This window comes from Esox lucius, chromosome 1 (genome assembly GCF_011004845.1).
Source record: "Esox lucius isolate fEsoLuc1 chromosome 1, fEsoLuc1.pri, whole genome shotgun sequence".
NCBI classification, from domain to species: domain Eukaryota; kingdom Metazoa; phylum Chordata; class Actinopteri; order Esociformes; family Esocidae; genus Esox; species Esox lucius.
The window spans coordinates 13,800,450-13,827,269 of NC_047569.1; the positions used below are offsets into that span (position 1 = coordinate 13,800,450).

At 43.9% G+C, this 26,820-nt stretch overlaps 1 protein-coding gene across 5 annotated transcripts in view; it reads left to right on the forward strand.

Annotated features, from left to right (window-relative positions):
- The window catches only part of slc36a4 (solute carrier family 36 member 4), a 199,370-nt gene that overhangs the window by 39,862 nt on the left and 132,688 nt on the right, over positions 1–26,820 (forward strand). For all 5 annotated transcript variants that reach the window (XM_020049188.3, XM_013136965.4, XM_020049186.3 and 2 more), the window contains 2 exons: positions 8,191–8,360; positions 13,101–13,270. In XM_020049188.3, coding sequence (XP_019904747.2) covers positions 8,191–8,360; positions 13,101–13,270 — 340 coding nt within the window. The remainder of the gene's footprint in view (positions 1–8,190; positions 8,361–13,100; positions 13,271–26,820) is intronic.

Consider the following 26,820-nt stretch of genomic DNA (forward strand, 5'->3'; position numbering starts at 1 on the left):
GATCAATCACAGTGCAAAAATGGATCCTGCATGCTGACTAGTGATACATATCGATCCAGTTTGCCTAGGTTTGAGTATCTAAACCAAACATATCTCACTGAAGGATGCCTGGCTTACATGCCTGGCTCCATCGATTTCTTTCCCTGAATTAATACATTTAATCTTTAATGGAAGCCAGTCTTTCTCTGACAAGGACTCTTGGATACTCTCTTCGTGAATGAATAACTTTCTGTTTAATGGAGGTCAGTCTTTCTCTAAGAAGGCCTACTGGATATTCTCTCCTGTTGAGTTTTCCCTCTGAGGCTCAAGTAAAGCTGGCCTGATCAATTTAAATTCTGGAATAAGAAGTGAAGCAGTGGACATAATTACTGAAATGATGGGGATTGGGCTTTCTTGCCTTAAACCAAATTTGTACTAGGCCAATACTTTTTTTTTAAAGGATCTCTGGGGTGTGGAGCAGATAGTTATGAAATGCTAATAGATGCACCTTGCTAACGGCAGTTGTGCCCAGGGCTGCCTTCCCCTCTACACATGAAGGAAGCTCCACAGTGGACAGATAGAGCCAAGCCCAGGAATGCTCATTGTAACTACTGTTTCTGAATATAATTGAACTATACCATAGCCCAGCCATATGCATTAATGAATCCATGTCATTGCCAAATATTTACAGCTTTTCATTCATTTGTATTTACTGTTAATTTGAAGAATCAGGGTCTAATAGCTAGCGAGAGGTCTTGAGGTATGTTGCTAGTCAATGATTTGGCTTTTATCAATGTTTTCCATGGTGTCATTCATCCTGGAGAACTTCAGAAATGAATGCTTTTAGGCGTATGTACTGTAGGTTTAACTTCACAAATGCATTAATGCGCTTTTACCTGTCAGGAGTCATTTAGACTCTAGAAAGATTGTTCTGTGGATAGCTGACAGAAAAGTGGAGCTTTTTTGGTGACATGTCTAGTGAAAACCAAAAATTGCGTTCCACGGTTTGATCTCATATCAAAGATCAAGCATCGTGGTGGTGGTGTGATGTTTTAGTGATGCGTTGATGTGTAAGTGCCTGGAAGACATGCCATCATTGGAGGAATCCTAAATTCTGCTCTGAATCTGAGAATTTTTAAATGAATGAATGTGAGGCGATCCTTCCGTGAGCTGAATGTAAAGCCAACCTGGGTGATGCAGGAAGAAAATTATCCAACACCTATACAGTGGGTAAAGAAAAGAATCATCCCCCTTTAAAATAATCACATTTTGTTGCTTTGCACCCTGAAATGAAGACAGACACAATTTTTGTTTCATTCAGCTGTATTTACTCAGTGCAACTTATAACACCAACATGTCAGAATTAAAAAAAAAAACATAATCACTGAGTTGGAAAAAGGATCACCCCCTTGTGTCAGTATTTTGTTGAACCACCTTTTGCTTTAATTACAGCCTTTAGTCTGTTGGGATATGTCTCTACTAACTTTGCACATCTAGACGTTGCAATATTTGACCACTCTTCTTTGCAGAACTGCTCAAGTTCAGTTAAATTTGATGGTGACCGTTTGTGGACTGCTGTCTTCAAGTCATTCCACAGATTTTCAATGGGGTTTATGTCCGGGCTCTGACTAGGCCATGCAAGGACATTCACCTTTTTCTCCCTCAACCACTATGTGGTCAGTTGTGCTGTGTGCTTTGGGGCATTGTCATGTTGGAATCTTCTTCCCATTGACACATTTCTAGCTGAGAACAGCAGATTTTCTTCAAGAATTTGACAGTATTTTGCCTGATGCAAAAAAGCAACCCCATAACATGACATTACCACCTACATGCTTTACTGTAGGAATGGTGTTATTTGGATGGTGAGCTGTATTGGATTTTCGCCAGACATATCGTTTGGCGTTGAGGCCAAATAATTCAATTTTTGTCTCATCTGACCATAACACCTTTTTCCACATGGCCTTAGAATCTTCAAGGTGCGTTTTGGCAAAGCTCAGTTGTGACTGCATGTGGCCTTTCTTGAGGAGTGGCTTTTTTCTTGCAACCCTCCCATACAAGCCACATTTGTGGCGAATTTGTGATATTGTTGTCACACAATGACCACTCTTTGTCATGAATTCCTGCAACTGCTTCAGATTTGCTGTAGGCCTCTTGGTAGCCACTCTGAACAGTTTCCTCCTGGCTCTTTCATCCAGTTTGGAGCGACGTCCTGACCCAGGGAGGGTCTGTGTTGTACCAAATACCTTCCACTTCTTAATAATAGACTTCACTGTGCTTCTAGACACTGATAAAGCCTTTGAATTTTTTTGTATCCATCTCCTGACTTGTGCCTGTCCACAACTTAATCCCAGTGATCTTTTGACAATGCCTTGCCACCCATAGTTGATTGTTTTCGTCAGTTGCACTACTAAGGACTGAAATGCTTCAGGAAAAGCTTGTTTCATGCTGAGCTAATCAAAATGACCACAGCTGATCACAGTTGAAAGTCAATTGGCTTTGTGTGGTATTGAGAAGGTGAGTAACTACACCTGGTTGGGTTTACAAGTCATTTTTAGGAGGGGGGTGATTCTTTTTCCAACTCAGTGATTCTGTTTTTAAATTTGTAAAAAAAAAAGTTGGTATTATATCTTTCACCTGGATGTTATAAGTTGTAAATACAGCTGAATGAAGCATTTTTTTTGTTCTCAGTTTTCATTTCAGGCTGCAAAGCAACAAAATGTGATTATACCCTTTTCTACACCCACTGTACAAGAAAGACTACATCAGAATAGTTGAAACCAATGCATTTAACACTTCATGGCCAGAGATTTTTTTTAACTACACTTAATTTTCTGTGTAAAATTCCTGAGACCACATTCCCAGTGGCAGGAATGACTTCACGCTAACTGCATTGGTCAGAGGTAGTACGGCAGATGTTTGACCTTGCTCTGGGGTTTAAAATGTGCCTTCATTGTTATTATGTGCTTCAGTGTCTGGAAAGGCATTATCATTTGAAGTATATCTAATCCTTCCTGAGGCGTTGTTGCAGGACCTGAAATTAGTAGATCATGCTAAAAAACCTTCAGATTTTTGTTGATTAAACTGCTCTGCTTAGATGAGTGGTACAAAATTCCTCCACAGTGTGGTGAGACTCATATCACAATAGGAAGCGTTTGGTTGTCTGTCTTTGAGCACTGCCAGTCATTGACACTGAGGAGGCATATTGAAGCTCTGGGTTTTAAATAAGGTACTTTTTATTGGTTCACTTTATTTAATATTACATCAGATTCAGTGAGCAAAATATAAGACATTTTAGAAAATCAAAAAGACTAAATTTTCTGGCACTGTATTGTAGGGCAGACAGTGTACCCCCCCAATGCAAACACACTCTGTCACTATGACACTTTGCTCACTCTGTCTGTGTACTATGGTGCTGTCCTCCTGGGCCATTACTCAGTTGGGTGGGGTGGGGGGGGGGGGGGGCAGAGCGGTGCTGTGGCTTTCCAGCTTCCAAGAATGAAAGGCTCTCAGGATTGGATGCTGGAAGGCCCCAGGCTGCTTTGGGAGCAGTGGGGGTATTGCAGCTTGCTGCTTGAGGACTCCAGACCAACAGGTCCACAGCCTCATTACTCTTACACCCCACGCACACGATTGTATCATCTCAGCTGTAATGTATTGTAAAATGACTATGTTCTGAATCTGTTCGGTAGAACAGCCTTTTTACCAGTTTATCAGTTGCAAAGGGGATTGGGGCCAAGCAAAGGTCGGCAGTAGCTAGTTGACGTTTTACAGCAAACTCAGAACAGTATCTTATTTTCTGTGGTGGGTACCTGTGTGGTGGTGTTGGGAGAAAGATGACATACTGATAGATTCTGCTATTAGATGAGATGCGTTTTTTACATCAGGATTTTGGCTGACAGATAATAGCTGGTTATGCCTCCCTTCCTACCATCTTGTTGTCTTTATTGCCTTATTTTACTAAATTGGCATCACTTAACCTTTAATTGAGGAGGAATTAGATGCATGGATCAACGAAGGAGAACTGGCTTAAGGACTGCAGGCAGAGAGGTGGTTCTTCAGAACTATAATGTGCTACTGCTAAATCTGCCTGCATATTAGCTGCTTGAATGAGAAGGTGGAAAGAGGAGGGGTCTGGTGAACGTGATTCCACCTCAATGTTGTTGGACAGACGCCTTGCCAAAGAAATTACTTTCCACTTTGATATTCACGGTCGAGCGCAATTTGGGATGATTAATGATGATCTCCAACTTCATCTTTATTCAATCTTTCATGTCTTCCTCGCTCTTTCAATCTCTGAACTTTTTCTCCCTTTCTGATTCCATCCCTCCACCACCATTCTCTGTCTACATCCCACCCCCTCTCTCTTCTGTCTCCAACCCCCCCTCCATCACTATCTCCCCTCGCTTTACCCTCCTCCCCATTCCACACCTGTCTCTCTGAGTGTGGTGGTTTCTCTCAGTAGTTGGCAGTGCCCCAGGCTGAGAGGTCAGTGTTAATAGCCTGTTAACTAAACCACCTGTTGTGCTTGGCTGAACTTGGATTAGATGTCTGCCCTGTCCTGCTGCCATCTCTCACATCTCTCGCTGTTCGGTGTGGCACTCAAGCAACGCGGGGTACCTGGCACCGTTATTGTTGGTTAGGTTTCCACAACCTGTTTTGGCCTGTCCTTTCTCTGGCTCTGGCTGCTTGTCAGCATCAGGGCTGACATTTCTTGTGGTACCAGAGCAACATCGCTTTGAGGGATTTACGTAGAAATTATTAACATTTCTTGTACAATTAGCCAAATGAGTTCCTTTTCAAAGTTTTATTGTTATGTCAGTTTTTAATGGATAACTCTGACACGGAAATCTACACCCTGTGATCAGTTAATATACACTGTACATCCATCTAGTACCACTCTTACCCCTTTACCTTCAGAACAGCCTGAATCCTTCAGGCATGGACAGTATAATGTGTTGGAAATGTTCCACAGGGATGTCAGTCTAGGCTTAAACCACCGCATCGTATAGTTGCTTCAGAGTGGATGGCGGTGCATTAATATTGTGAATTCAGCTTGTTTGGTCTCTACAGATGCTCTGTAGTGTTGAGCTCTGAAGTAAACTGAAGTGATGTGTTCCTCTCCAGTGTTGGTGATCTCGTGCCCATTTGATCGAGTTTCCTCTTCTTTTTAGTTGATAAAAATCTCAACTGTCGGTAGAAGTGGTTGGTTTTGGTGAATGGGGAGGTGTATGTTCCTGTTGGCGGCGTCCATTTATACATTACAATCTAGTAGTTGTCTGTATGCATAGTCAGTGCATAAAGAAGCAGGTTGTTTAAATGTCTGTCTGCGTTGAATGGCCTAGTTTGTGCGGCAATTTCCCAGTTAGATTCCAGCCTAAGTCACAAATCAGAGGAAAGAAGTAGAGATGGAAGGAGGAAGAGGAAAGGGAGAAGAGGGAAGAAAGGGGGAAGAGGAACAGAAAAGGGGAAGTGGAAAGGAACAGCGGAATGGGGAAGGAAAAGAAAGGAGGAAGAGGGAAAGAGTAAGAGGAAAGAAAAAAAATCAAAGAACAAGAAAACATAAGGAAGAAAGTCTGACTTTGACAGCCAGGATTACACCTGTTCTAATTCATCTGTTTAACCAATTTAGAAAGCATCCACATTTTCTGGAAGTAAGAAGTGGGAGGGTGGGACGGAGGGAATGAAAGATGGAGAGACAAGGAAAGAGTGTGTGTGTCTTGGATCTCATTATCCCACTGTCTCTTCATGTACAGTGGGGAGAACAAGTATTTGATACTGCCGATTTTGCAGGTTTTCTCACTTACAAAGCATGTAGAAGTAAATAAAAAATCCATACAATCACATTGTATGATTTTTAAGCAATTAATTTGCATTTTATTTGCAAATACAGAGATCATACGCTTCCTGTAGTTCTTGACCAGGTTTGCACACACTGCAGCAGGGATTTTGGCCCACTCCTCCATACAGACCTTCTCCAGATCCTTCAGGTTATGGGGCTTTCGCTGGGCAATACAGACTTTCAGCTCCCTCCAAAGATGTTGTATTGGGTTCAGGTCTGGAGACTGGTTAGGCCACTCCAGGACCTTGTGATGCTTCTTACGGAGCCACTCCTTAGTTGCCCTGGCTGTGTGTTTCAGGTCGTTGTCATGCTGGAAGACCCAGCCACGACCCATCTTCAATGCTCTTACTGAGGGAAGGAGGTTGTTGGCCAAGATCTTGCGATACATGGCCCCATCCATCCTCCCCTCAATACGGTGCAGTCGTCCTGTCCCCTTTGCAGAAAAGCATCCCCAAAGAATGATGTTTCCACCTCCATGCTTCATTCACAGTGAGTGGAGTTTAGACCAAAAAGCTCTATTTTTTGTCTCATCAAACCACATGACTTTCTCCCATTCCTCCTCTGGATCATCCAGATGGTCATTGGACGGGCCTGGACATGCGCTGGCTTAAGCAGGGGGACCTTGCGTGCACTGCAGGATTTTAATCCATGATGGCGTAGTGTGTAACTAATGGTTTTCTTTGAGACTGTGGTCCCAGCTCTCTTCAGGTCATTGACCAGGTCCTGCCGTGTAGTTCTGGGCTGATCCCTAGCCTTCCTTATGATCATTGATGCCCCACAAGGTGAGATCTTGCATGGAGCCCCAGACCGAGGGAGATTGACCGTCATCTTTAACTTCTTCCATTTTCTAATAATTGTGCCAACAGTTGTTCAATCAATCAATCAAATGTATTTATAAAGCCCTTTTTACAACAGCAGTTGTCACAAAGTGCTTTTACAGAGACACCTGGCCTTAAACCCCAAGGACCAAACAACAGTAGTGTTGTCTTCTCACCAAGCTGCTTGCCTATTGTCCTGTAGCCCATCCCAGCCTTGTGCAGGTCTACAATTGTATCCCTGATGTCCTTACACAGCTCTTTGGTCTTGGCCATTGTGGAGAGGTTGGAGTCTGATTGATTGAGTGTGTTGACAGGTGTCTTTTATACAGGTAACAAGTCTTTTATACAGGTAACAAGTTCAAACAGGTGTAGTTAATACAGGTAATGAGTGGAGAACAGGAGGGCTTTTTAAAGAAAAACTAACGATTCTGTGAGAGCCGGAATTCTTACTGCTTGGTAGGTGATCAAATACTTATGTCATGCAATAAAATGCAAATTAATTATAAAAAAATCATACAATGTGATTTCTGGATTTTTGTTTTATATTCCGTCTCTCACAGTTGACGTGTAACTATGATAAAAATGACAGACCTCTACATGCTTTTTAAGTAGGAAAACCTGCAACATCGGCAGTGTATCAAATACTTGTTCTCCCCACTCTAGGTTTGGTGCTGAATGGCTATCATTAATGCCCAGATCATGAGGCATTCTGTTTGCGGTACTTAGTAGTGATAATATTCTCAACAACCCATCCACTCAGCATCCTCACAGGGCACGTGACAGAGTATCCCTGACATATCCAGCCCTCTCCCGCATATTCACCCATGCCTCACCAGCCTCCCCCCTTCCAAGAGTCTGATCCCTCCCAAAAACTTGGCAAAAGTCTCAAGCTAATGAAGGGCAGCGATATCCTGCTGGTCGGCTGCATGTCCCTCTGACTGCAATGATGCTTCCTTCATAGAACCATGGTTACGATGACTGCAATTTGGCAGTTGACACAACACAGAGAGATTTTTTTCACTCATACATATTTGACTAGTTTTCTAATGGAGCGTTATAGCTTTTATGAATGTAAGGTGTTTTCTGTTTCCGTCCTAGACTTCTACAAGCTATGTCTTCCTTTCCATTTACCTAGTTGGTATGTGATCTTCCATGATTTTTTCATAAACATTTATAATTTCTATTCAGATGCTTTTTAGTCGTTACAAACCATTTGTATTTACTTTAACAGAACTTTGAGTAGCCTCAAGTCCAAAAACATTATTGCATATACATAACTGTTTCCAATGTGTCCTACATTTTTTTTTTGTTGATGGACAGCTAAGTTTAATTCTCTTTACCAATGGTTTGTTATAGAATTCAAGACTGTTGAATTATTTTATTCATTTTAATTTTCTTCATACTTCAATACTTTTTTTAAGGGCAGTATTCAACAAATTCTGACAGATTCTTCTTTTCATCTGTCTTGCATTAATTCTATTACTCCGCATTCTGTTTTTGTGTGTGCGTGCGTGTGTGCATGTGTGTTTGTGTGCTTGTGTGTGCGTGACACAGGTTCTTCCTCTAGAGAACCAGATGAAGGAACCAAAACAGTTCCCCTTGGCTCTGAACATCGGGATGGGCATTGTCACAGTCCTCTATGTTGTCTTGGCAACACTGGGCTACCTTCACTTTGGTGATGACATCCAAGGAAGCATAACCCTCAACCTTCCACACAGCGCCTGGTAAGACACATCATGTATCTCCATGACTTTGTGGAAAGCCTACTGCATGTCTAATTACACCGAGATCTTTGACCGTTTGTTTGAGAAAGTGTTAGAAGTGTTCATGTCTATTCTGGCTAAACATTTGGGTCAGGACCAAAACGAAACGTAGGTCACAGTAAAAAAATGAATATATCTGGATATACAGTAAATATAAAAATTCTACACAGCCCTGTTAAAATGCCAGGTTCTTATTATATAAAAGAGACAAAGATAAATAATGTCAGAACTTTTTCTACCTATAATGTGACCTATAACGTGACCAATTCAATTGAAAAACAAACTGAAATCTTTGAGGGGGAAAAATGAAAAATAAAAACCTTTGTTCACATTATAGGTCACATTAAAATTGGAAAAAGTTCTGACATGATTTATCTTTGTCTCATTCTTTTACATCACAAAAACATGGCATTTTAACAGGGGTGTGTAGACTTTTTATATTAACTGTATGTATATAGATATATTTGTGATATATAAATATATCTGTAACCCTTCCTTGACTATATCAACTTTTATCTTTAGGATGCAAGGTTAGATTTTTTTTTGTCAACCTTGAAAATATGGAAATGCCTTCCAGAGATTTCATTTTAATCTTTTGTCTGCGGACATGTTTTAGAAGGTGTGGTGGCTGGCTTTAAAAGCTAGTACTAAACGATAGCTAAAAAAGAATTGGCCTGCTCAGCCTACCAGTAAAAGTTTTCTCTGACGCTGCAGAATACAAAGAGGTTAAGGCGGCCATCTCACTAATATGACACAATTCTGGCATAGTGAGTGGGGTTTTTTGGGACTTCTCACTGCTCCCCACGAGGAAAAATGCTATTTGTCAGCATGTAGATTAGGTTTAGGTTACAAGGGTTAGGGTTCTGTGTTAAGCTTAAGTTTATGATTAGGAGTTGGGAATGATTTTTGGGGTCCTCACAAGCATAGTCAACTGTTTGGGTGTGTGATTTCCATGGTTACATTATGTGTCTGTGTGTTGTATCCTCTGCATCGGTTTGTTCTTGGTGTCCATGTGATGGTGTGTCATTGATCATGTGCATTACTGCAGTATTGGCAAGCCCACTGTGATGTAACTATTTGATGGTATTGGCAAGCCCATTGTGATGTGACTATGTGACGGTATTGGCAAGCCCACTGTGATGTGACTATGTGACGGTATTGGCAAGCCCACTGTGATGTGACTATGTGACGGTATTGGCAAGCCCACTGTGATGTGACTATGTGACGGTATTGGCAAGCCCACTGTGATGTGACTATCTGACGGTATTGGCAAGCCCACTGTGATGTAACTATTTGATGGTATTGGCAAGCCCACTGTGATGTAACTATTTGATGGTATTGGCAAGCCCACTGTGATGTAACTATTTGATGGTATTGGCAAGCCCACTGTGATGTGACGGTATTGGCAAGCCCACTGTGATGTGACGGTATTGGCAAGCCCACTGTGATGTGACTATGTGACGGTATTGGCAAGCCCACTGTGATGTGACTATGTGACGTATGCCCTGGTAAAGACATCACTAGGTTTGTCAGTCAAGGCGTAGCGGTAAAGAAATGTGTTTCAATTGCCACAGTCGTTTGGGTCTAATTTAATTATTCGTCAGGCCCAAATGTAATTAGACAGAGGTGGGACTAGCATGACTTCTTCCAGATGATTGATAACTTTGCAGATTTCATTATCCCCCATGTTTGATCAAAGCTGCTGCAACACTACACACACACACACACACACCCACACACACTCTCATCAGGCCCTGCAAGATTTCCCCACAAGGTTACATTTCCCTTCTTTTACTATTTTGATGGGTAGTTTTGGTCCCTACCAGCAAAGTAAAACCTGTTCACTTACACACAAACACACACACTTGTTCTACTATACTTTGGAGGACTTTTTTGTGACCAAAATATTTCTTCTGTAAATCCTAACCTTAACCATGAAACCCCAAAATCTAAACCTTACCCTAACTCCCAGAACTAACCCCTAAACTTAACTCTAACACTCATTACTGATAAAGCACATTTCTTTCTCAGCGTCCACGCAGAAAGATAGATCACACAGAGAATGGAGCAGTCATGAGAACAAACTCTCACTCATCTCCTTGGGGTGAACATGTGACAGCATAGAACTGATGAGTATTTTTGCTGACACGATCTGTGTATGTGTTAAGAGAGTGGGAGAATGGCGGGTAGACAAATGGAGAACGGAAGGTAAAGTAATGTAGCCTGTCACTATTGCCAGGGGAGGTTTCTCCTATATCTGGAGAACGTGCAGCCCCCGCAGACCTAACCAGCAGCCCCTTCTCTGCTCCACTTTTACACACAGGACTCCATAAATCAACTGGCCATCAGAGCTGGGGGAGTGGGGGGGTGGGGTGGGTGGGGGGGTGTAAGGCATAATAATTTCCTTTGCCTAGCCCTAGTAAAATATGTGGGAATGTAGTGCATGGATCATATCTGTGGGCCCCAGATATCTGGCTGCCGTCGCTTGCTTGCATGCTGAGCAGGTGCCAAGATGGAGAGGCTTTTCATTGGCGGCCACTGGAGAAACACAGCAGAGCGTGCAACTGGCTGTTAAAGTGGCTCGGTGGCCTGTGTCTGTTCCTCAAGCAGAATTGATGATCTCTGGCCTTCTGTCTGGTGCAGACCATGATTGTCTGCCTGCCTGTCTGTCCCCCTTCTATCTCTCTCTCACTTTTCTTTCTCACTGTCCCTCTGTCTGTCTTTCTGTGTCACTCTCTCTCTCTCGTTCTCCCTCTCTGGCCAGTCCAGTATGGTTCCTACCAGTAAAAGGTGATATCACTTCTCTTCATCTTTTATACTCCCTGATATGTTCACTCACTGTGAATGGTATGAGTGGCTGTCCTCATAATGAGTTGCTGCCCTCCATTCCCTCATGCTCTGGGCTAGTAACAGCTTAGACCTCTTGCCCCGCTCCCCCACCTCTCTTTCATTGTGTCTAATTCACCTCTCCTTTTCCACGGGGCTCCACGCATAAATCTCTCTCTCCATCACACATGCTTTCCCTCACAGCTCAGCCCCCAGTATTAAATCTCCCCTTGGTCTCCAGCCACCTCACCTTTCTCCATGGGACCATATTTGGCTCCGTTGCCGCTTCTCTTTGCCTAAGGGCCTGTTCTCTCTGTCATCCTCTGTGCTGTCTGTTGTCAGAGCAGGGAGGAGAATGTCTTTCATGGCTTTCCCTGTGGTACTGTCCCGCATGCCATAACGCTCTGATAACCTCTATTAATCACCTCCAATAGAATCCCTCCCTATGTCTTGGCAGGGGGCTAACCCCTGTGGAGATAACTGCTGGGTATACCAACTACCGCAGCATGGTGGTGGAAATTGCCAGGCAACTTGCCGTACTAAAGTGCTGATACGATATGGATGGGATTCATTGTTCCCAGACATATTGCTACATTTCGGTCTATTGCTACATTTTATGTCCCAGAAATCTTTCCAAAATTACATAATGACTTCCTGTGAATCGGCTGCTTGTAGGAGTACATATTCTGTTCCAAAAGATCAAAACCCTGATGTATCATAGGGAAATTGGGATTGACTGATCTACAAATAGTCATGTTTATTAAAAATCCAAGGTGATTTGCAGATCAGTCAGTCAACTTTTCTATAATGCTTTTTAAGTTTATTACTCATTTTCTTTGCAGAGGTATTGTAAATGTGGTCTGTTCATCAATGTTCAAAGTATGGCTCTGAGGAAATCTTTTGTTCATTTTTCTTTATTTTTTCTCCCACTTGACCGGGGTTTTGCTGATGCTGTACAATATCTGAATTAAGGCAGTAGAATGATTGCAGCTGTCCCTGAATGACGAGAACGTCTTCCTATGCAGTTTATAAGTTGTTCCAATTAGAGAACCATTTTTGTTTCCAGGTAGAACCCCAAAAGGGATCCACCTGAAATCCAAACAAAACATGGCTTCCATGTTGTTTTGCTTATCAGCCTGGCAAAAGGGCTACAGTCGACTGCAGACGAAGGTGGGCAAACATTTGCATCCTTGTTGACTTTTGATTTGGAGGGTTGGTTTAATGCCCTCGTGTGAAGGACGTGACATGTACTGTTATAAACTGCAGTGACTTGGTGGGTTTTGTTATGCGTTTGTTTGTGACTTTAAATGTAATGCAATGGCTGAAATGCTGGAGTATACATAAATCATGGGGTGGGCAGGTGTGTCGGGTGGGGGGGGCTTTAGATATCTGGTATGGTGGCATTACGAGATGAGTGGGTTAAAAGGGTTGAAATGAATGTCCTGGCCTCTTTATGGCTGGTAGTAACCTGGGAAATGAAGCGCATCTGGAAACAGCAGAGATGGTGGTGGTCGTAACTCATCACCTCCTGTTTCACTGACAGGACGCCGCTAAGGGGACCACTGGTTAATCACACCGCACACAGCTTTATCCCCGGCCGGTGCTGTGTGCGTGTGTCCAGCTCATTGCTCTTCTTACAGTACGCTAGACCAAAATACACCTGGGCCGTTAGACTAAAGTTTCAGTTCTAATAGTCATGGTCGGAGAGTAGACAAGACGAACTGCAGCTGCAGACTAAACATGTTTACTTCAGCACACTGTGATCTGCTACAAATGCTGTTTCTATCATAGATGTACATGATGCTAGGTGATGCCAGTTCTTACTCTTGTATCTTCTCTCTGTGTGTGTGTGTGTGTGTCTGTGTGTGTCTTCAGGACCAATCAAATGGTGAAGATCCTATATAGCTTTGGGGTGTTCGTCAGCTTCGCTATCCAGTTCTTTGTCCCGGCGGAGATAATGATTCCCCCGATCCAAGCGAAGCTACAGGAGAGCTGGAGGGCACCCTGCGATATGATGCTAAGAGGGCTCCTGGTCTGCGTCACCTGTAAGTACCTACCTCTATCCATGGTGTACTGACTGACTGTCCGACCTGTGAGTACCTACCTCTATCCTCGGTGAACTGACTGACTGTCTGACCTGTGAGTACCTACCTCTGTCCATGGTGTACTGACTGACTGTCCGACCTGTACCTACCTCTATCCATGGTGTACTGACTGACTGACCGACCTGTGAGTACCTACCTCTATCCATGGTGTACTGACTGACTGACCGACCTGTGAGTACCTACCTCTATCCACTGTGTACTGACTGACTGTCTGACCTGTGAGTACCTACCTCTATCCATGGTGTACTGACTGACTGTCTGACCTGTACCTACCCCTATCCATGGTGTACTGACTGACTGACTGTCTGACCTGTGAGTACCTACCTCTATCCACGGTGTACTGACTGACTGTCTGACCTGTGTGTACCTACCTCTATCCATGGTGTACTGACTGACTGTCCGACCTGTACCTACCTCTATCCATGGTGTACTGACTGACTGTCTGACCTGTGAGTACCTACCTCTATCCATGGTGTACTGACTGACTGTCTGACCTGTACCTACCCCTATCCATGGTGTACTGACTGACTGACTGTCTGACCTGTGAGTACCTACCTCTATCCATGGTGTACTGACTGACTGTCCGACCTGTGAGTACCTACCTCTATCCATTGTGTACTGACTGACTGTCTGACCTGTGAGTACCTATCGTTATCCATTGTGTACTGACTGATTACCTGTCTCTCTGACCCGGTGCGTTGTATAGATGGCCTTCAGCTGTGTAATAGAGCTCTGAGTTTGACAATGCCTGCCTTTTTATCTCTGCTAAAGGTACAAATGATCTCAAAGGATATTTCTTCTCTAGGTATTGAGGGTAGCACCGTAGCAGTGTTGCCACAACCCTCAGAGAATATTGTGCATCCTCTGTGTAATTTAGTAAGTGTCAGTGGTCTCATTTGATCTGAGCTGAAATGAATGTCATTGGCTGCGGATCTCTTTTCCTCGCTGATACATTCCGGGGAAGCACATAAATGAATGTAACTCATGAATCATGAGTTTGTTTATAATTTTCTCTGACAGCCAGCCAGTTGCCCAGTGGTTGAATGAATGAACGAGCAGAAGATTCATCTCTTGTTGACAGATCTGCGTCAACATACCTAGCACTGTATAATCTGTCTGGAACCAATATAATGCAGTGTATAACAAGCTATAGTAGTTGCGGCGTTTGAGTTTTTCCATCCCCGGGTTATTTAGAAAAAAAGGCTGGTGTGCCTTGATGTCTTTCAGATTGTCGTTGTAGTGTTATCATTTGGTACAGTGTCCACTGCTCCCAAATGTAAAGGGCATGGGCCAATTCAAAAGGGTGCTGTAGAACGTAAGCCTGAACTTTATGAATATACACTCACCTAAAGGATTATTAGGAACACCTGTTAAATTTCTCCTTAATGCAATTACCTAATCAACCAATCACATGGCAGTTGCTTAAATGCATTTAGGGGTGTGGTCCTGGTCAAGACAATCTCCTGAACTCCAAACTGAATGTCAGAATGGGAAAGAAAGGTGATTTAAGCAATTTTGAGCGTGGCATGGTTGTTGGTGCCAGACGGGTCGCTCTGAGTATTTCACAATCTGCTCAGTTACTGGGATTTTCACGCACAACCATTTCTAGGGTTTACAAAGAATGGTGTGAAAAGGGAAAAACATCCAGTATGCGGCAGTCCTGTGGGTGAAAATGCCTTGTTGATGCTAGAGGTCAGAGGAGAATGGGCCGACTGATTCAAGCTGATGGAAGAGCAACTTTGACTGAAATAACCACTCGTTACAACCCAGGTATGCAGCAAAGCATTTGTGAAGGCCGCAACACGCACAACCTTGAGGCGGATGGGCTACAACAGCAGAAGACCCCACCGGGTACCACTCATCTCCACTACAAATAGGAAAAAGAGGCTACAATTTGCACGAGCTCACCAAAATTGGACAGTTGAAGACTGGAAGAATGTTGCCTGGTCTGATGAGTCTCAATTTCTGTTGAGACATTCAGATGGTAGAGTCAGAATTTGGATGAATGAGAACATGGATCCATCATGCCTTGTTACCACTGTGCAGGGTGCTGGTGGTGGTGTAATGGTGTGGGGGATGTTTTCTTGGCACACTTTAGGCCCCTTAGTGCCAATTGGGCATCGTTTAAATGCCATGGCCTACCTGAGCATTGTTTCTGACCATGTCCATCCCTTTATGACCACCATGTACCCATCCTCTGATGGCTACTTCCAGCAGGATAATGCACCATGTCACAAAGCTTGAATCATTTCAAATTAGTTTCTTGAACATGACAATGAGTTCACTGTACTGAAATGGCCCCCACAGTCACCAGATCTCAACCCAATAGAGCTTCGTGCCCTGGATGTGCATCCCACAAATCTCCATCAACTGCAAGATGCTATCCTATCAATATGGGCCAACATTTCTAAAGAATGCTTTGAGCACCTTGTTGAATCAATGCCACTTAGAATTAAGGCAGTTCTGAAGGTGAAAGGGGGTCAAACACAGTATTAGTATGGTGTTCCTAATAATCCTTTAGGTGAGTGTATGCCCTTTGTCTATATGATGTTTTGTACAACAGTATGTAATTCATTAGTTTGTGCTTGACTCTTGATTCAATGAGCACATCTATTTTTATGATGGTAGCTAGCTTTGACCAAGCTGCTCTTCGTTCCGAGGTGGTCCCATGTGGAGGCGTTTTAGCTGGTTAACCAATCAAATTGGACACTTGATTCACCTGTCATATATTTCCAAGTATTTGACTTTCTATGGATGTAACCACAGTCAGTCTAATGTGGGGGGCTATTACTAAAGAAATGCACAATGAAAAGGGCATGGATAAACTTTGCAGACAGTGGATATTGAAGTATGGTTTATTAGCTTTGTAAATCAATGCATATTTAGTTCTCGTTTTAATTTGTGTTCAATCTTTTACTATTTAGAAAAGGTTTTACTTGTCAGCTGACGTTAAATCTGCTTCGTTCTGCCGCAGAACTGTGCTTTAGAATTCTATTGCCTATATTACTTTAATATGCACCAGAGATTATTTTATAATCCTTTACAATACTACTATTTGTTTGATTGTCCTATTAACAATCACCCAGATGAGACAATTTATTACAGTTCAAGCTGGACAATTCTCTAGCATAAGCTCTTCAATGTAATTAATGATTACAGCAGTGTTCCGGCAGTATGTGGTCCGTATTTATGTTTTGTTTATGGTAGACCCCAGAAAAAAACTAACCCAGGTATAGTTTCTCCCCTCTTATAAAATAAACACTGGTGTTAATAGTTTTCAATCAATCAGTGTATTTTTGTTTTTACAGCAGCAGTTTTCAAAGTACATTAACAGATAACCAGCCTTAATCACCACAGAGCAAGCAAATAGGTTTTTAAGGACAATGGTTAGGAAAAACTCCCTAGAGAGGCATAAACCTAGGCTGGGGCCAGGCTTTGAGATTGTAGTCAGCCCTCTTCTGGCCAGGTGTGCATTCGAAGAATATCTGACAGTAGAAGGTGAAAATGTTCAGATGTCCAGGTGATCAAAATTAACTGCTTTTCCGGAGTAAATCTACATGTCTGTGGGCTTTTCACAGGCAAGTCTAAGATCTCCAGACAGAAATAGGAATACAACCATGTGGGCTGTGGCCAGCGTCAGGCAGATTCAGCAACATGACCAGGTCAGACTTTTGATAGGGACAGAGAGAAGTAGTCTGGTTAGGTATGGTTTTAAGACTCTGGGTTACTGGAGTCGAATGAGGTATGTGTGGTGAGAGTATTTGGGCCGCGTGTGGTGAGGGTGTTTGTCGCGTGTGGTGAGGGTGTTTGTCGCGTGTGGTGAGGGTGTTTGTCGCGTGTGGTGAGGGTGTTTGTCGCGTGTGGTGAGGGTGTTTGTCGCGTGTGGTGAGGGTGTTTGTCGCGTGTGGTGAGGGTGTTTGTCGCGTGTGGTGAGGGTGTTTGTCGCGTGTGGTGAGGGTGTTTGTCGCGTGTGGTGAGGGTGTTTGTCGCGTGTGGTGAGGGTGTTTGTCGCGTGTGGTGAGGGTGTTTGTCGCGTGTGGTGAGGGTGTTTGTCGCGTGTGGTGAGGGTGTTTGTCGCGTGTGGTGAAGGTGTTTGGGAATGCGACGCGGGTGTTTGGGAATGCGACGCGGGTGTTTGGGAATGCGACGCGGGTGTTTGGGAATGCGACGCGGGTGTTTGGGAATGCGACGCGGGTGTTTGGGAATGCGACGCGGGTGTTTGGGAACGCGACGCGGGTGTTTGGGAACGCGACGCGGGTGTTTGGGAACGCGACGCGGGTGTTTGGGAACGCGACGCGGGTGTTTGGGAACGCGACGCGGGTGTTTGGGAACGCGACGCGGGTGTTTGGGAACGCGGCGCGGGAGTTTGGGAACGCGGCGCGGGAGTTTGGGAACGTGGCGAGGGCGGTGAGTGAGGTGAGTGAGACAGACAGACTGTGAGTGAATCACGGCAAATGGTGAAACGCCTGGCTCTGTTATGGACGGAGGGTAGAGCGGGAGTTAGTCAGTGACTCAACACCCATAATAGGGTTACAGCATCACTGTCAAGAATGGGAGCCTGATAGGTAGAGACAGCAAGGGTGGTTTGTCAGTCCACCCTTGGGCCACAATCATAGGACCTACTGAAGAGAGGACTTCAGTAAAGACCTAAAGTTTGAGACCAGGTTTGCATCTCTCACATTGAGCTATAGGATAAAGCCCTGTCTTCAGCTGTTTATTTAGGACTTCTAGGAATAGTAAGGAGGCCTGAGTCTTGTACCATATATATAGGTATGTATGACTGGACAAATTCAGAGAGAGAAATAGGTGCAAATCTATCTAAGTCTTTAGTAGTCTTGAAACAGACACCCTTAATGTTTTGTGTGTGTGTTCGATTAATGCGAGATCAGTGTTTCCGAAGTACATTACAGTTTTCTTTGAGATGACCGTACAGCCAACCGGATTGTCAGATCCTCCTCTGACTTTTCTACTGAAATGATGGAAATGTTTAATTAGAGAAGCAAGTTGGCACTGGCTAATGAACGCATATGTTAATGGATGGAATTGACTACATAACAGCATGGGCTCTCTTGACGGAGGAGGAGAGCGTTGGAAACAGATCTTCACAGGAAGTCTGTCTGAAAACAGAGACTGTATAGGTGATGTGGGCAGCTCTGCTTGCTGGGAGACTGCGCTCTCAATGTTGCCTGACGCTACAAATTGTGGCTCAAATTGTGCTGTTATTAGCTGCATACGTTACTGCCATAGTTTAAGTTCATCGTTGTGTCAATATAAGTGATGTTGTACACATAATTAGCGATACAATTTGATGTAACCTAATGTGCTGTCTTCTCATAGTCTAGAAGTACTTTTCCAAAGACATTGCATTACCCACATGTGCTCCGGCACATTCCATCATTTTCTGGGAGCCATCAGAACAGTATCTGTTTGTGTTCAAGAAATTGCTGAGTTACTTGCATCCAGAATCACTGCTGCGAAGAAACTAATGTCCATGAACGTGGAATGCTGTTTGTCGGGATCAAGGTTTAGTGGCCATGCAACTGTCAATGTGGGGACTGTGTGCCATGTTTGACTGGCTGGGTGAATGGTGAGTGCATGGAGTGGAACTGGCATGGTGGATTTATAAAGTACTGTATATCAAAGATAAGGCTTATGCAATAAATCAAGTTATATTTGTTACAGGCTTTGTTTGCAAGTGTATATGCATAGTGATATTCTATCTTTATCTAGAATTAAAGTTGTCAAAGTCTTTAAATAGTACTTCCCAAACAATGATGGATCAGTTGATGTTGAAGGAAGATTTTAAGGTCTTGTGCTAAACCTGTCTTTGGATAAATTGAATTAGCCACTGAACCGTGGAACTGCCCAGAAGGCTGGATAGAGAAATAAACAAAAGTTTACCGCTGTTGCTCGTGCATAGCTTGTATGTATAACATTCATAAAGTTGGGCATGATGACACAGTGTTCCTCCAACCATTTATCTTCTCATCAATCTGTTCCTTCATTAAGTGTGCTTGCTGAAGCAAAGCATGACTCAAGATATTTAATTTTTTTCCATATTGATTATTCAGTGGGGTTATTATATGTAAAAAATTGGTGGGGCACAAACCATTTCAAAATATAGGATGCATACCAGTAAAGCTCCAAAACTCCCTCTTGCTACTGATGTGTTTATTTAACACATCAACAAACAGTGTGGCTCCACAAAACAATGACTGAGTGGCTTGCTTCTACCAGGTTTGTGTGTGTGTGTGTGTGTGTGTGTGTGTGAGAGAGAGAGAGCTTCTTGTGTAACTGCTCTCCTTCTCTCTCTCACACATGTAAAATCTTCAAAGTCACATTTACAAACCTAAATTAGGAATGCAACCAAGCTCAGAACCAATATGCCTACAGGGCCATACATGATCAGCTCAACACCACTGAAGGCCACAACGAAGCGGAAAGACAACTCCTTAGGGATACAGATCCATTCTATGACAACCTTAATAGATAAGCATGGACACACTGACACTCGTCACCATCTACATCAATCGATCCAGCACAAAAATATGACTAATGTACGGACCAGCACCACAAAGGCAGGATGATAAAATATGCTTTCACTCACCAAGGCTGACGGCTCACTTGAACAGAAAAGGGGCACGGCGGTTCTTCCTCTGGGCAAAAAAGACTTTGGGAATGAAGTCATGTAGCTGCTGAATCAGCTGGCTTTCGATGGACAACATGGCCAATGCGTTGAGTCGCGGCTGTCCCATGGTATTGTGAGTAGATCCTTCCTCCCTCCCCACAGAAACTTCCCCAAATGAAGCATCCCCCTCATACACTGACCGAGGGCCACCAGGTGTATGGCTTGCAAACACAACTCTAACCAACCGAACATTTTCACCTAAAAAGGCCGGGTGCCCCTCTACCCTTCTAAACATCCAAAAGTGGACATATCAAATTTACGTTAACGTGATTGATTGTGAAAGTGTTCCTTATGCTCTGTGCAAAGGTCCGTAAATATAACATGACTGCCAGTTCACATTCCGGTCAAACCGTGTCTAGTCATTTCCAATATCCTGCTGCACGCTGCTGACGAACATCATCGCTTCCTCGGGAGAGGTGAATATCTTCTGAAGCCCGTTGTGTTGGAAGCGGAGCTTGGCTGGGAAACGCAGGCTGTGCTTGATTTTCAGCTCACGCAGGGCTGCCATAACCTCACGGAATCCCCGTCGTTGCTCCGTCACCACGGCAGTCTGGAAACATGAAGCCCTTGTGTGCACCGTACTTGAGAGACTGTTGCCGGGCGAGCCGTACTATCATCTCTTTCTCCTGATAGTGGTGGACCCGGGCGATGATTGTGCGGGTTCTGGCAGAAGGACCGGAGGCTCCTTCTACTGGGTTGGGCTGTAGAGAGCGATGGGCGTGGTCAACAATTACCGGCTTTGGGAAGTGAGTCTCGCCCAACAGTTTAGGAATGAGAGCACAAATTCAGTCGGATTTCCCTTCTCATCTCCTTCGGGGATCCATACTAACTTGACATTATTGTGCCTCGAGCGTCCCTCTAAGTCATTCGTCTTGGCTCGGAGGAAAGAGTTCTCCTTCTGTAACTTGTTGATAGTGGTCTCCATAGTCTGCAGACGAGCGTTGTGGTCTGAGACCGTCTCATCCATTTCATCCATTCGGGTCGCCAGGCTGTTGTGTGACAACTGGAGAGAGGCGAACTTCTCATCCAGTAGGTCGAGCCAGGTGTTAATGGTCTTCAGGATCATATCCTGCATGTTTTTCAAGTCCTCCATGAGTGAGGCGTGTTGGTCGCCAGGGAGGTCCTCGCTATCCATGACCACGCTGCTGCTGGCTAGACTCGGCCTCAGCGGCCTGTCTGTCTTTTATTCTGCTTTAGAGTTAGCAATAGTCAACATTTCTTGGTCTTAAGCGGTCACACGGGGATATAGAAACAAAACTGGGATGGTATTTTTGAGCAAACTTGGTTAAAGACGGCAAATTTAAACAGATATAAACTGAACGGAGAGGAGCTCTTGAAGAGACGTCTTACTACATACGCGGCACACTAGTGCCACCCTCCCAATGCATTTGAATTCACTTTTAGGTCAAGGGGTTACAACAGAGCTTTTCCTGTTTTTTGGTCGGGGAGATGAAACCAGGGAACTTGTTAGTGGAATATGGTGACATGAAAAGAGAAGGACGCGTGTTTTATCATTATATGCTGGCCTACATATTTACGGTGTTAATGCAATTTTTTCGGGACAAAAAATGTATCAGTAAGATGGTAAAATACGCATTTGGGATCTCAATAATGTTTAGCCCATTAGGTTAGATGCTTTTAGACAATACCATGCCTTAGTCTATAGATCACCACCGTATCACCGCCTAGTTTATAGATCACCACCGTATCACCGCCTAGTTTATAGATAACCACCGTATCACTGCCTAGTTTATAGATCACCACCGTATCACCACCTAGGTTATGTATCACCACCGTATCACCGTCTAGTTTATAGATCACCACTGTATCACCGCCTAGTTTATAGATCACCACTGTATCACCATCTAGTTTATAGATCACCACCTATTTTATAGATCACCACCGTATCACCGTCTAGTTTATAGATCACCACCTAATTTATAGATCACCACCGTATCACCGCCTAGTTTATAGATCACCACCGTATCACCATCTAGTTTATAGATCACCACCTATTTTATAGATCACCACCGTATCACCGCCTAGTTTATAGATCACCACCGTATCACTGCCTAGTTTATAGATCACCACCGTATCACCGCCTAGTTTATAGATCACCACCGTATCACCGTCTAGTTTATAGATCACCACCTAATTTATAGATCACCACCGTATCACCATCTAGTTTATAGATCACCACCTATTTTATAGATCACCACCGTATCACCGCCTAGTTTATAGATCACCACCGTATCACTGCCTAGTTTATAGATCACCACCGTATCACCGCCTAGTTTATAGATCACCACCGTATCACCGCCTAGTTTATAGATCACCACTGTATCACCGCCTAGTTTATAGATCACCACTGTATCACCGCCTAGTTTATAGATCACCACTGTATCACCGCCTAGTTTATAGATCACCACCTAGTTTATAGATCACCACCGTATCACCACCTAGTTTATAGATCACCACCGTATCACCGCCTAGTTTATAGATCACCACTGTATCACCACTGTATCACCGCCTAGTTTATAGATCACCACCTAGTTTATAGATCACCACCTAGTTTATAGATCACCACCGTATCACCACCTAGTTTATAGATCACCACTGTATCACCGCCTAATTTATAGATCACTAATGTATCACCACCTAGTTTATAGATCACCACCGTATCACCACCTAGTTTAAAGATCACCACCGTATCACCACCTAGTTTATAGATCACCATATCACCACCTAGTTTATAGATCACCACCGTATCACCACCTAGTTTATAGATCACCACCGTATCACCACCTAGTTTATAGATCGCCACCGTATCACTACCTAGTTTATGGATCACCACCGTATCACCACCTAGTTTATAGATCACCACCGTATCACTACCTAGTTTATGGATCACCACTGTATCACCACCTAGTTTATAGATCACCACTGTATCACCGCCTAGTTTATAGATCACCACTGTATCACCGCCTAGTTTATAGATCACTAATGTATCACCACCTAGTTTATAGATCACTAATGTATCACCACCTAGTTTATAGATCACCACTGTATCATCACCTAGTTTAAAGATCACCACCGTATCACCACCTAGTTTATAGATCACCGTATCACCACCTAGTTTATAGATCACCACCGTATCACCACCTAGTTTATAGATCACCGTATCACCACCTAGTTTATAGATCACCGTATCACCACCTAGTTTATAGATCACCACCGTATCACCACCTAGTTTATAGATCACCACCGTATCACCACCTAGTTTAAAGATCACCACCGTATCACCACCTAGTTTATAGATCACCACCATATCACCACCTAGTTTATAGATCACCACCGTATCACCACCTAGTTTATAGATCACCACCGTATCACCACCTAGTTTATAGATCACCACCGTATCACCGCCTAGTTTATAGATCACCACCTTGTTTATACATCACCTCCATGTTGCATCAATTAGACTACTGTACATGTGATAATGATTATGGATCATTGTGTACCTGATAATATGGATCATATACAGGTGCTGAGTCAGTTTTTGCCTTATTCCTGGAGTTTGCTTCCTAATTGGTTTCCTATGAAATATAGCTCTCATGTTGCTGTGCTAATCGATGATGCCAGTCTTAAATGATCAGGCCCAGGTGTGATTTCATGTTTGTACTGGCTAGAATTTATGGTCACATCCAACCGTTGTTTGGTGTGCAGTTCTAGGATGGAATCAAGCGGGCCGTGAGAATCCGATGTGTCTCCATGTATTTAATATGCCATGATTTCCTCCTGGTTGTTTCAGTGTTGGTGACCTTGCTGTTCCTCCTGGTTGTTTCAGTGTTGGTGACCTTGCTGTTCCTCCTGGTTGTTTCAGTGTTGGTGACCTTGCTGTTCCTCCTGGTTGTTTCAGTGTTGGTGACCTTGCTGTTCCTCCTGGTTGTTTCAGTGTTGGTGACCTTGCTGTTCCTCCTGGTTGTTTCAGTGTTGGTGACCTTGCTGTTCCTCATGGTTTATGGCCCCAGTGAGCCCCAGTGTTTTATTACCTCTGTGAGCCATTTATCTAGACCGAGATAAGATTGTATAAAAAAAAAATTGAAAACCAAAATATATTTTGTACAAGCATTCAGACCCCTTTAACACAAGAATCGCCATGCCTTTCAGACGAACATTAACAGCCAGAGCCGGACGCGGTTTGTCGTCAATAACATATGAATTGGCCCTATTAGCATACACATTCTCTTCCACAGCATCAACATCCAGGCAGAGCATCTGTTCATCTACTGGGTCATCATCAAACTATATAGAATAGTCAAAAAATTTATCATCATCATTTTCTTCCACTTATCCGGGGCCGGGTCGCGGGGCAGCAGTCCCAGGCCAGCCCTCCCGGTGGGACGGCCCGGAACACCTTCCCAGGAAGGCGTTCCGGAGGCATCCGAAACAGATGCCCAAGCCTCCTCAGCTGACCCATCTCGATGTGGAGGAGCAGCGGCTCTACTCTGAGCTCCTCCCGGGTGACCAAGCTTTTCACCCTATCTCTAAGGGATCGCCCAGCCACCCTGCGGAGAAAGCTCATTTTGGCCACCTGTATCCGGGATCTTGTCCTTTCGGTCATGACCCAAAGCTCATGACCATAGGTGAGAGTAGGAACGTAGATTAACCGGTAAATCGAGAGCCTCGCCTTACGACTCAGCTCTTTCTTCACCACGACAGACCATTACATCGACCGCATTACTGCAGAAGCTGCACCAATCCGTCTGTCAATCTCCCGTTCCATCCTTCCCTCACTCGTGAACAAGACCCCTAGATACTTAAACTCCTCCACTTGAGGCAGGCACTGTTCACCAACCTGAAGTGGGCAAGCCACCCTTTTCCGACTAAGGACCATGGCCTCGGACACGCTGGAGGGACTATGTCTCCCGGCTGGCCTGGGAACGCCTCAGTGTCCCCCCGGAAGTGCTAGAGAAAGTGTCTAGGGAGAGGGAAGTCTAGGCATCTCTGCTTAGACTGCTGACCCCGCGACCCGGCCCGGATAAGCGGAAGAAGATGGATGGATGGTGTAGTGTGTTACTAATGGTTTTCTTTGAGACTATGGTCCCAGCTGATTGATGCCCCACGAGATGAGATCTTGCATGGAGCCCCAGACCAAGGGAGACTGAACGTCATCTTGAACTTCTTCAATTTTCTAATAATTGCGCCAACAGCTGTTGCCTTCTCACCAAGCTGCTTGCCTATTGTCCTGTAGCCCATCCCAGCCTTGTGCAGGTCTACAATTTTATCCCTGATGTCCTTACCCAGCTCTCTGGTCTTGGCCATTGTGGAGAGGTTGGAGTCTGTTTGATTGTGTGGACAGGTGTCTTTTATACAGGTAATGAGTTTAAACAGGTGCAGTTAATACAGGTAATGAGTGGAGAACAGGAGGGCTTCTTAAAGAAAAACTACAAGGTCTGTGAGAGCCGGTATTCTTACTGTTTGGTAGGTGATCAAATACAGTCATGCAATAAAATACAAATTAATTATAAAGAAATCATACAATGTGATTTTCTGGATTTTTTTTTAGATTCCATCTCTCTCAGTTGAAGTAGAGGTCTGTAATTCTTATCATAGGTACTTATAAAAATTACAGACCTCTACATGCTTTGTAAGTAGGAAAACCTGCAAAATCGGCAGTGTATCAAATACTTGTTCTCCCCACTGTACATGCCTGATATGTACAGTTCCTAATGAGTTCCCCCAGAATGAACCTTGGGAGAAGGATTTTATTTTCTCTCCCTGTTCCGACAAACCCTCGGATACCTGCACCAGTCTAATAATATATTTTTTTTAATTAAAGAAGGCTAATGTAGGTAAGGTCTCTGATGACCTAAGTGAAGGTGATGGGAATGGACCGGTACACTGCCTCTCATTCAGCCGCCGTTTCTTTGGTTCAACAGTGTTGATTCGATTCAATGGTGTGTGCATCTTTGTGTGTTTATGCGTGTGCGCCCAGATACGTTGGGGTTCACTGTGTTTTCTTCTGTTCTGTTGCCTCTCTAACCATATCGGAGTTCCTGTCTGCTGTACACGTCTATGTGTGAGAGCCTGTGATTTCCTCTCTGCTTTTGCCTCTTCAGTTCTTCTTCATGGCTCTCTTACATTGCCTTTGTGTCTGTGTGCCAGTCTCCTCTGATTGTTCAGTTGAAAACAAATTAATGGTATGAAATAAAAGCAATTCAATTACAATATCTGTGCCGTTTATTTCTGTGTTTAAAAAGCTCAGTTGATGAGCAATTTGAGCCTCGACGTTAAATGGATGTTGGATAACATCAGTCAACAGATTTCATTAATCACTAAAAGAAATGACCAATCTAGCCATTCAGGGAAATGTCCACCTTCGCTTTGCATCACCGCACATCCCGTTCCTTCTAAATCAGTGCGCTTCTGTATCCGACTGTCTCTGGTTCCTCACGATTAAGTGTTCCCGGCTAACCCCAGCCCTAGATGTCTCTCTCCGCATACACACACACACACAAGTAAAGACTCCCTATTGTTTGTTTGGGGCTTAGGGACAGCCATTTTCATCAGCCAGCACAGTGGTGTGATGCAATGGTCCACTGGCATGGAAGAGCATCTGAAAGAGTTTATCTGTTTTGTGAATGAAGCAGAGTAGAATGTGGGAAAAGTGAAGTGCATCCCCGCTGTGGGGGATTGTCTTTCTGACTGCTCCATTGATAGAATGCTGTGATGGATTATCTTCGGACTGAACTCTACTGAGTACTGGTAGCCAATTATGTGCAGGTAGTAGCTTTGGGAT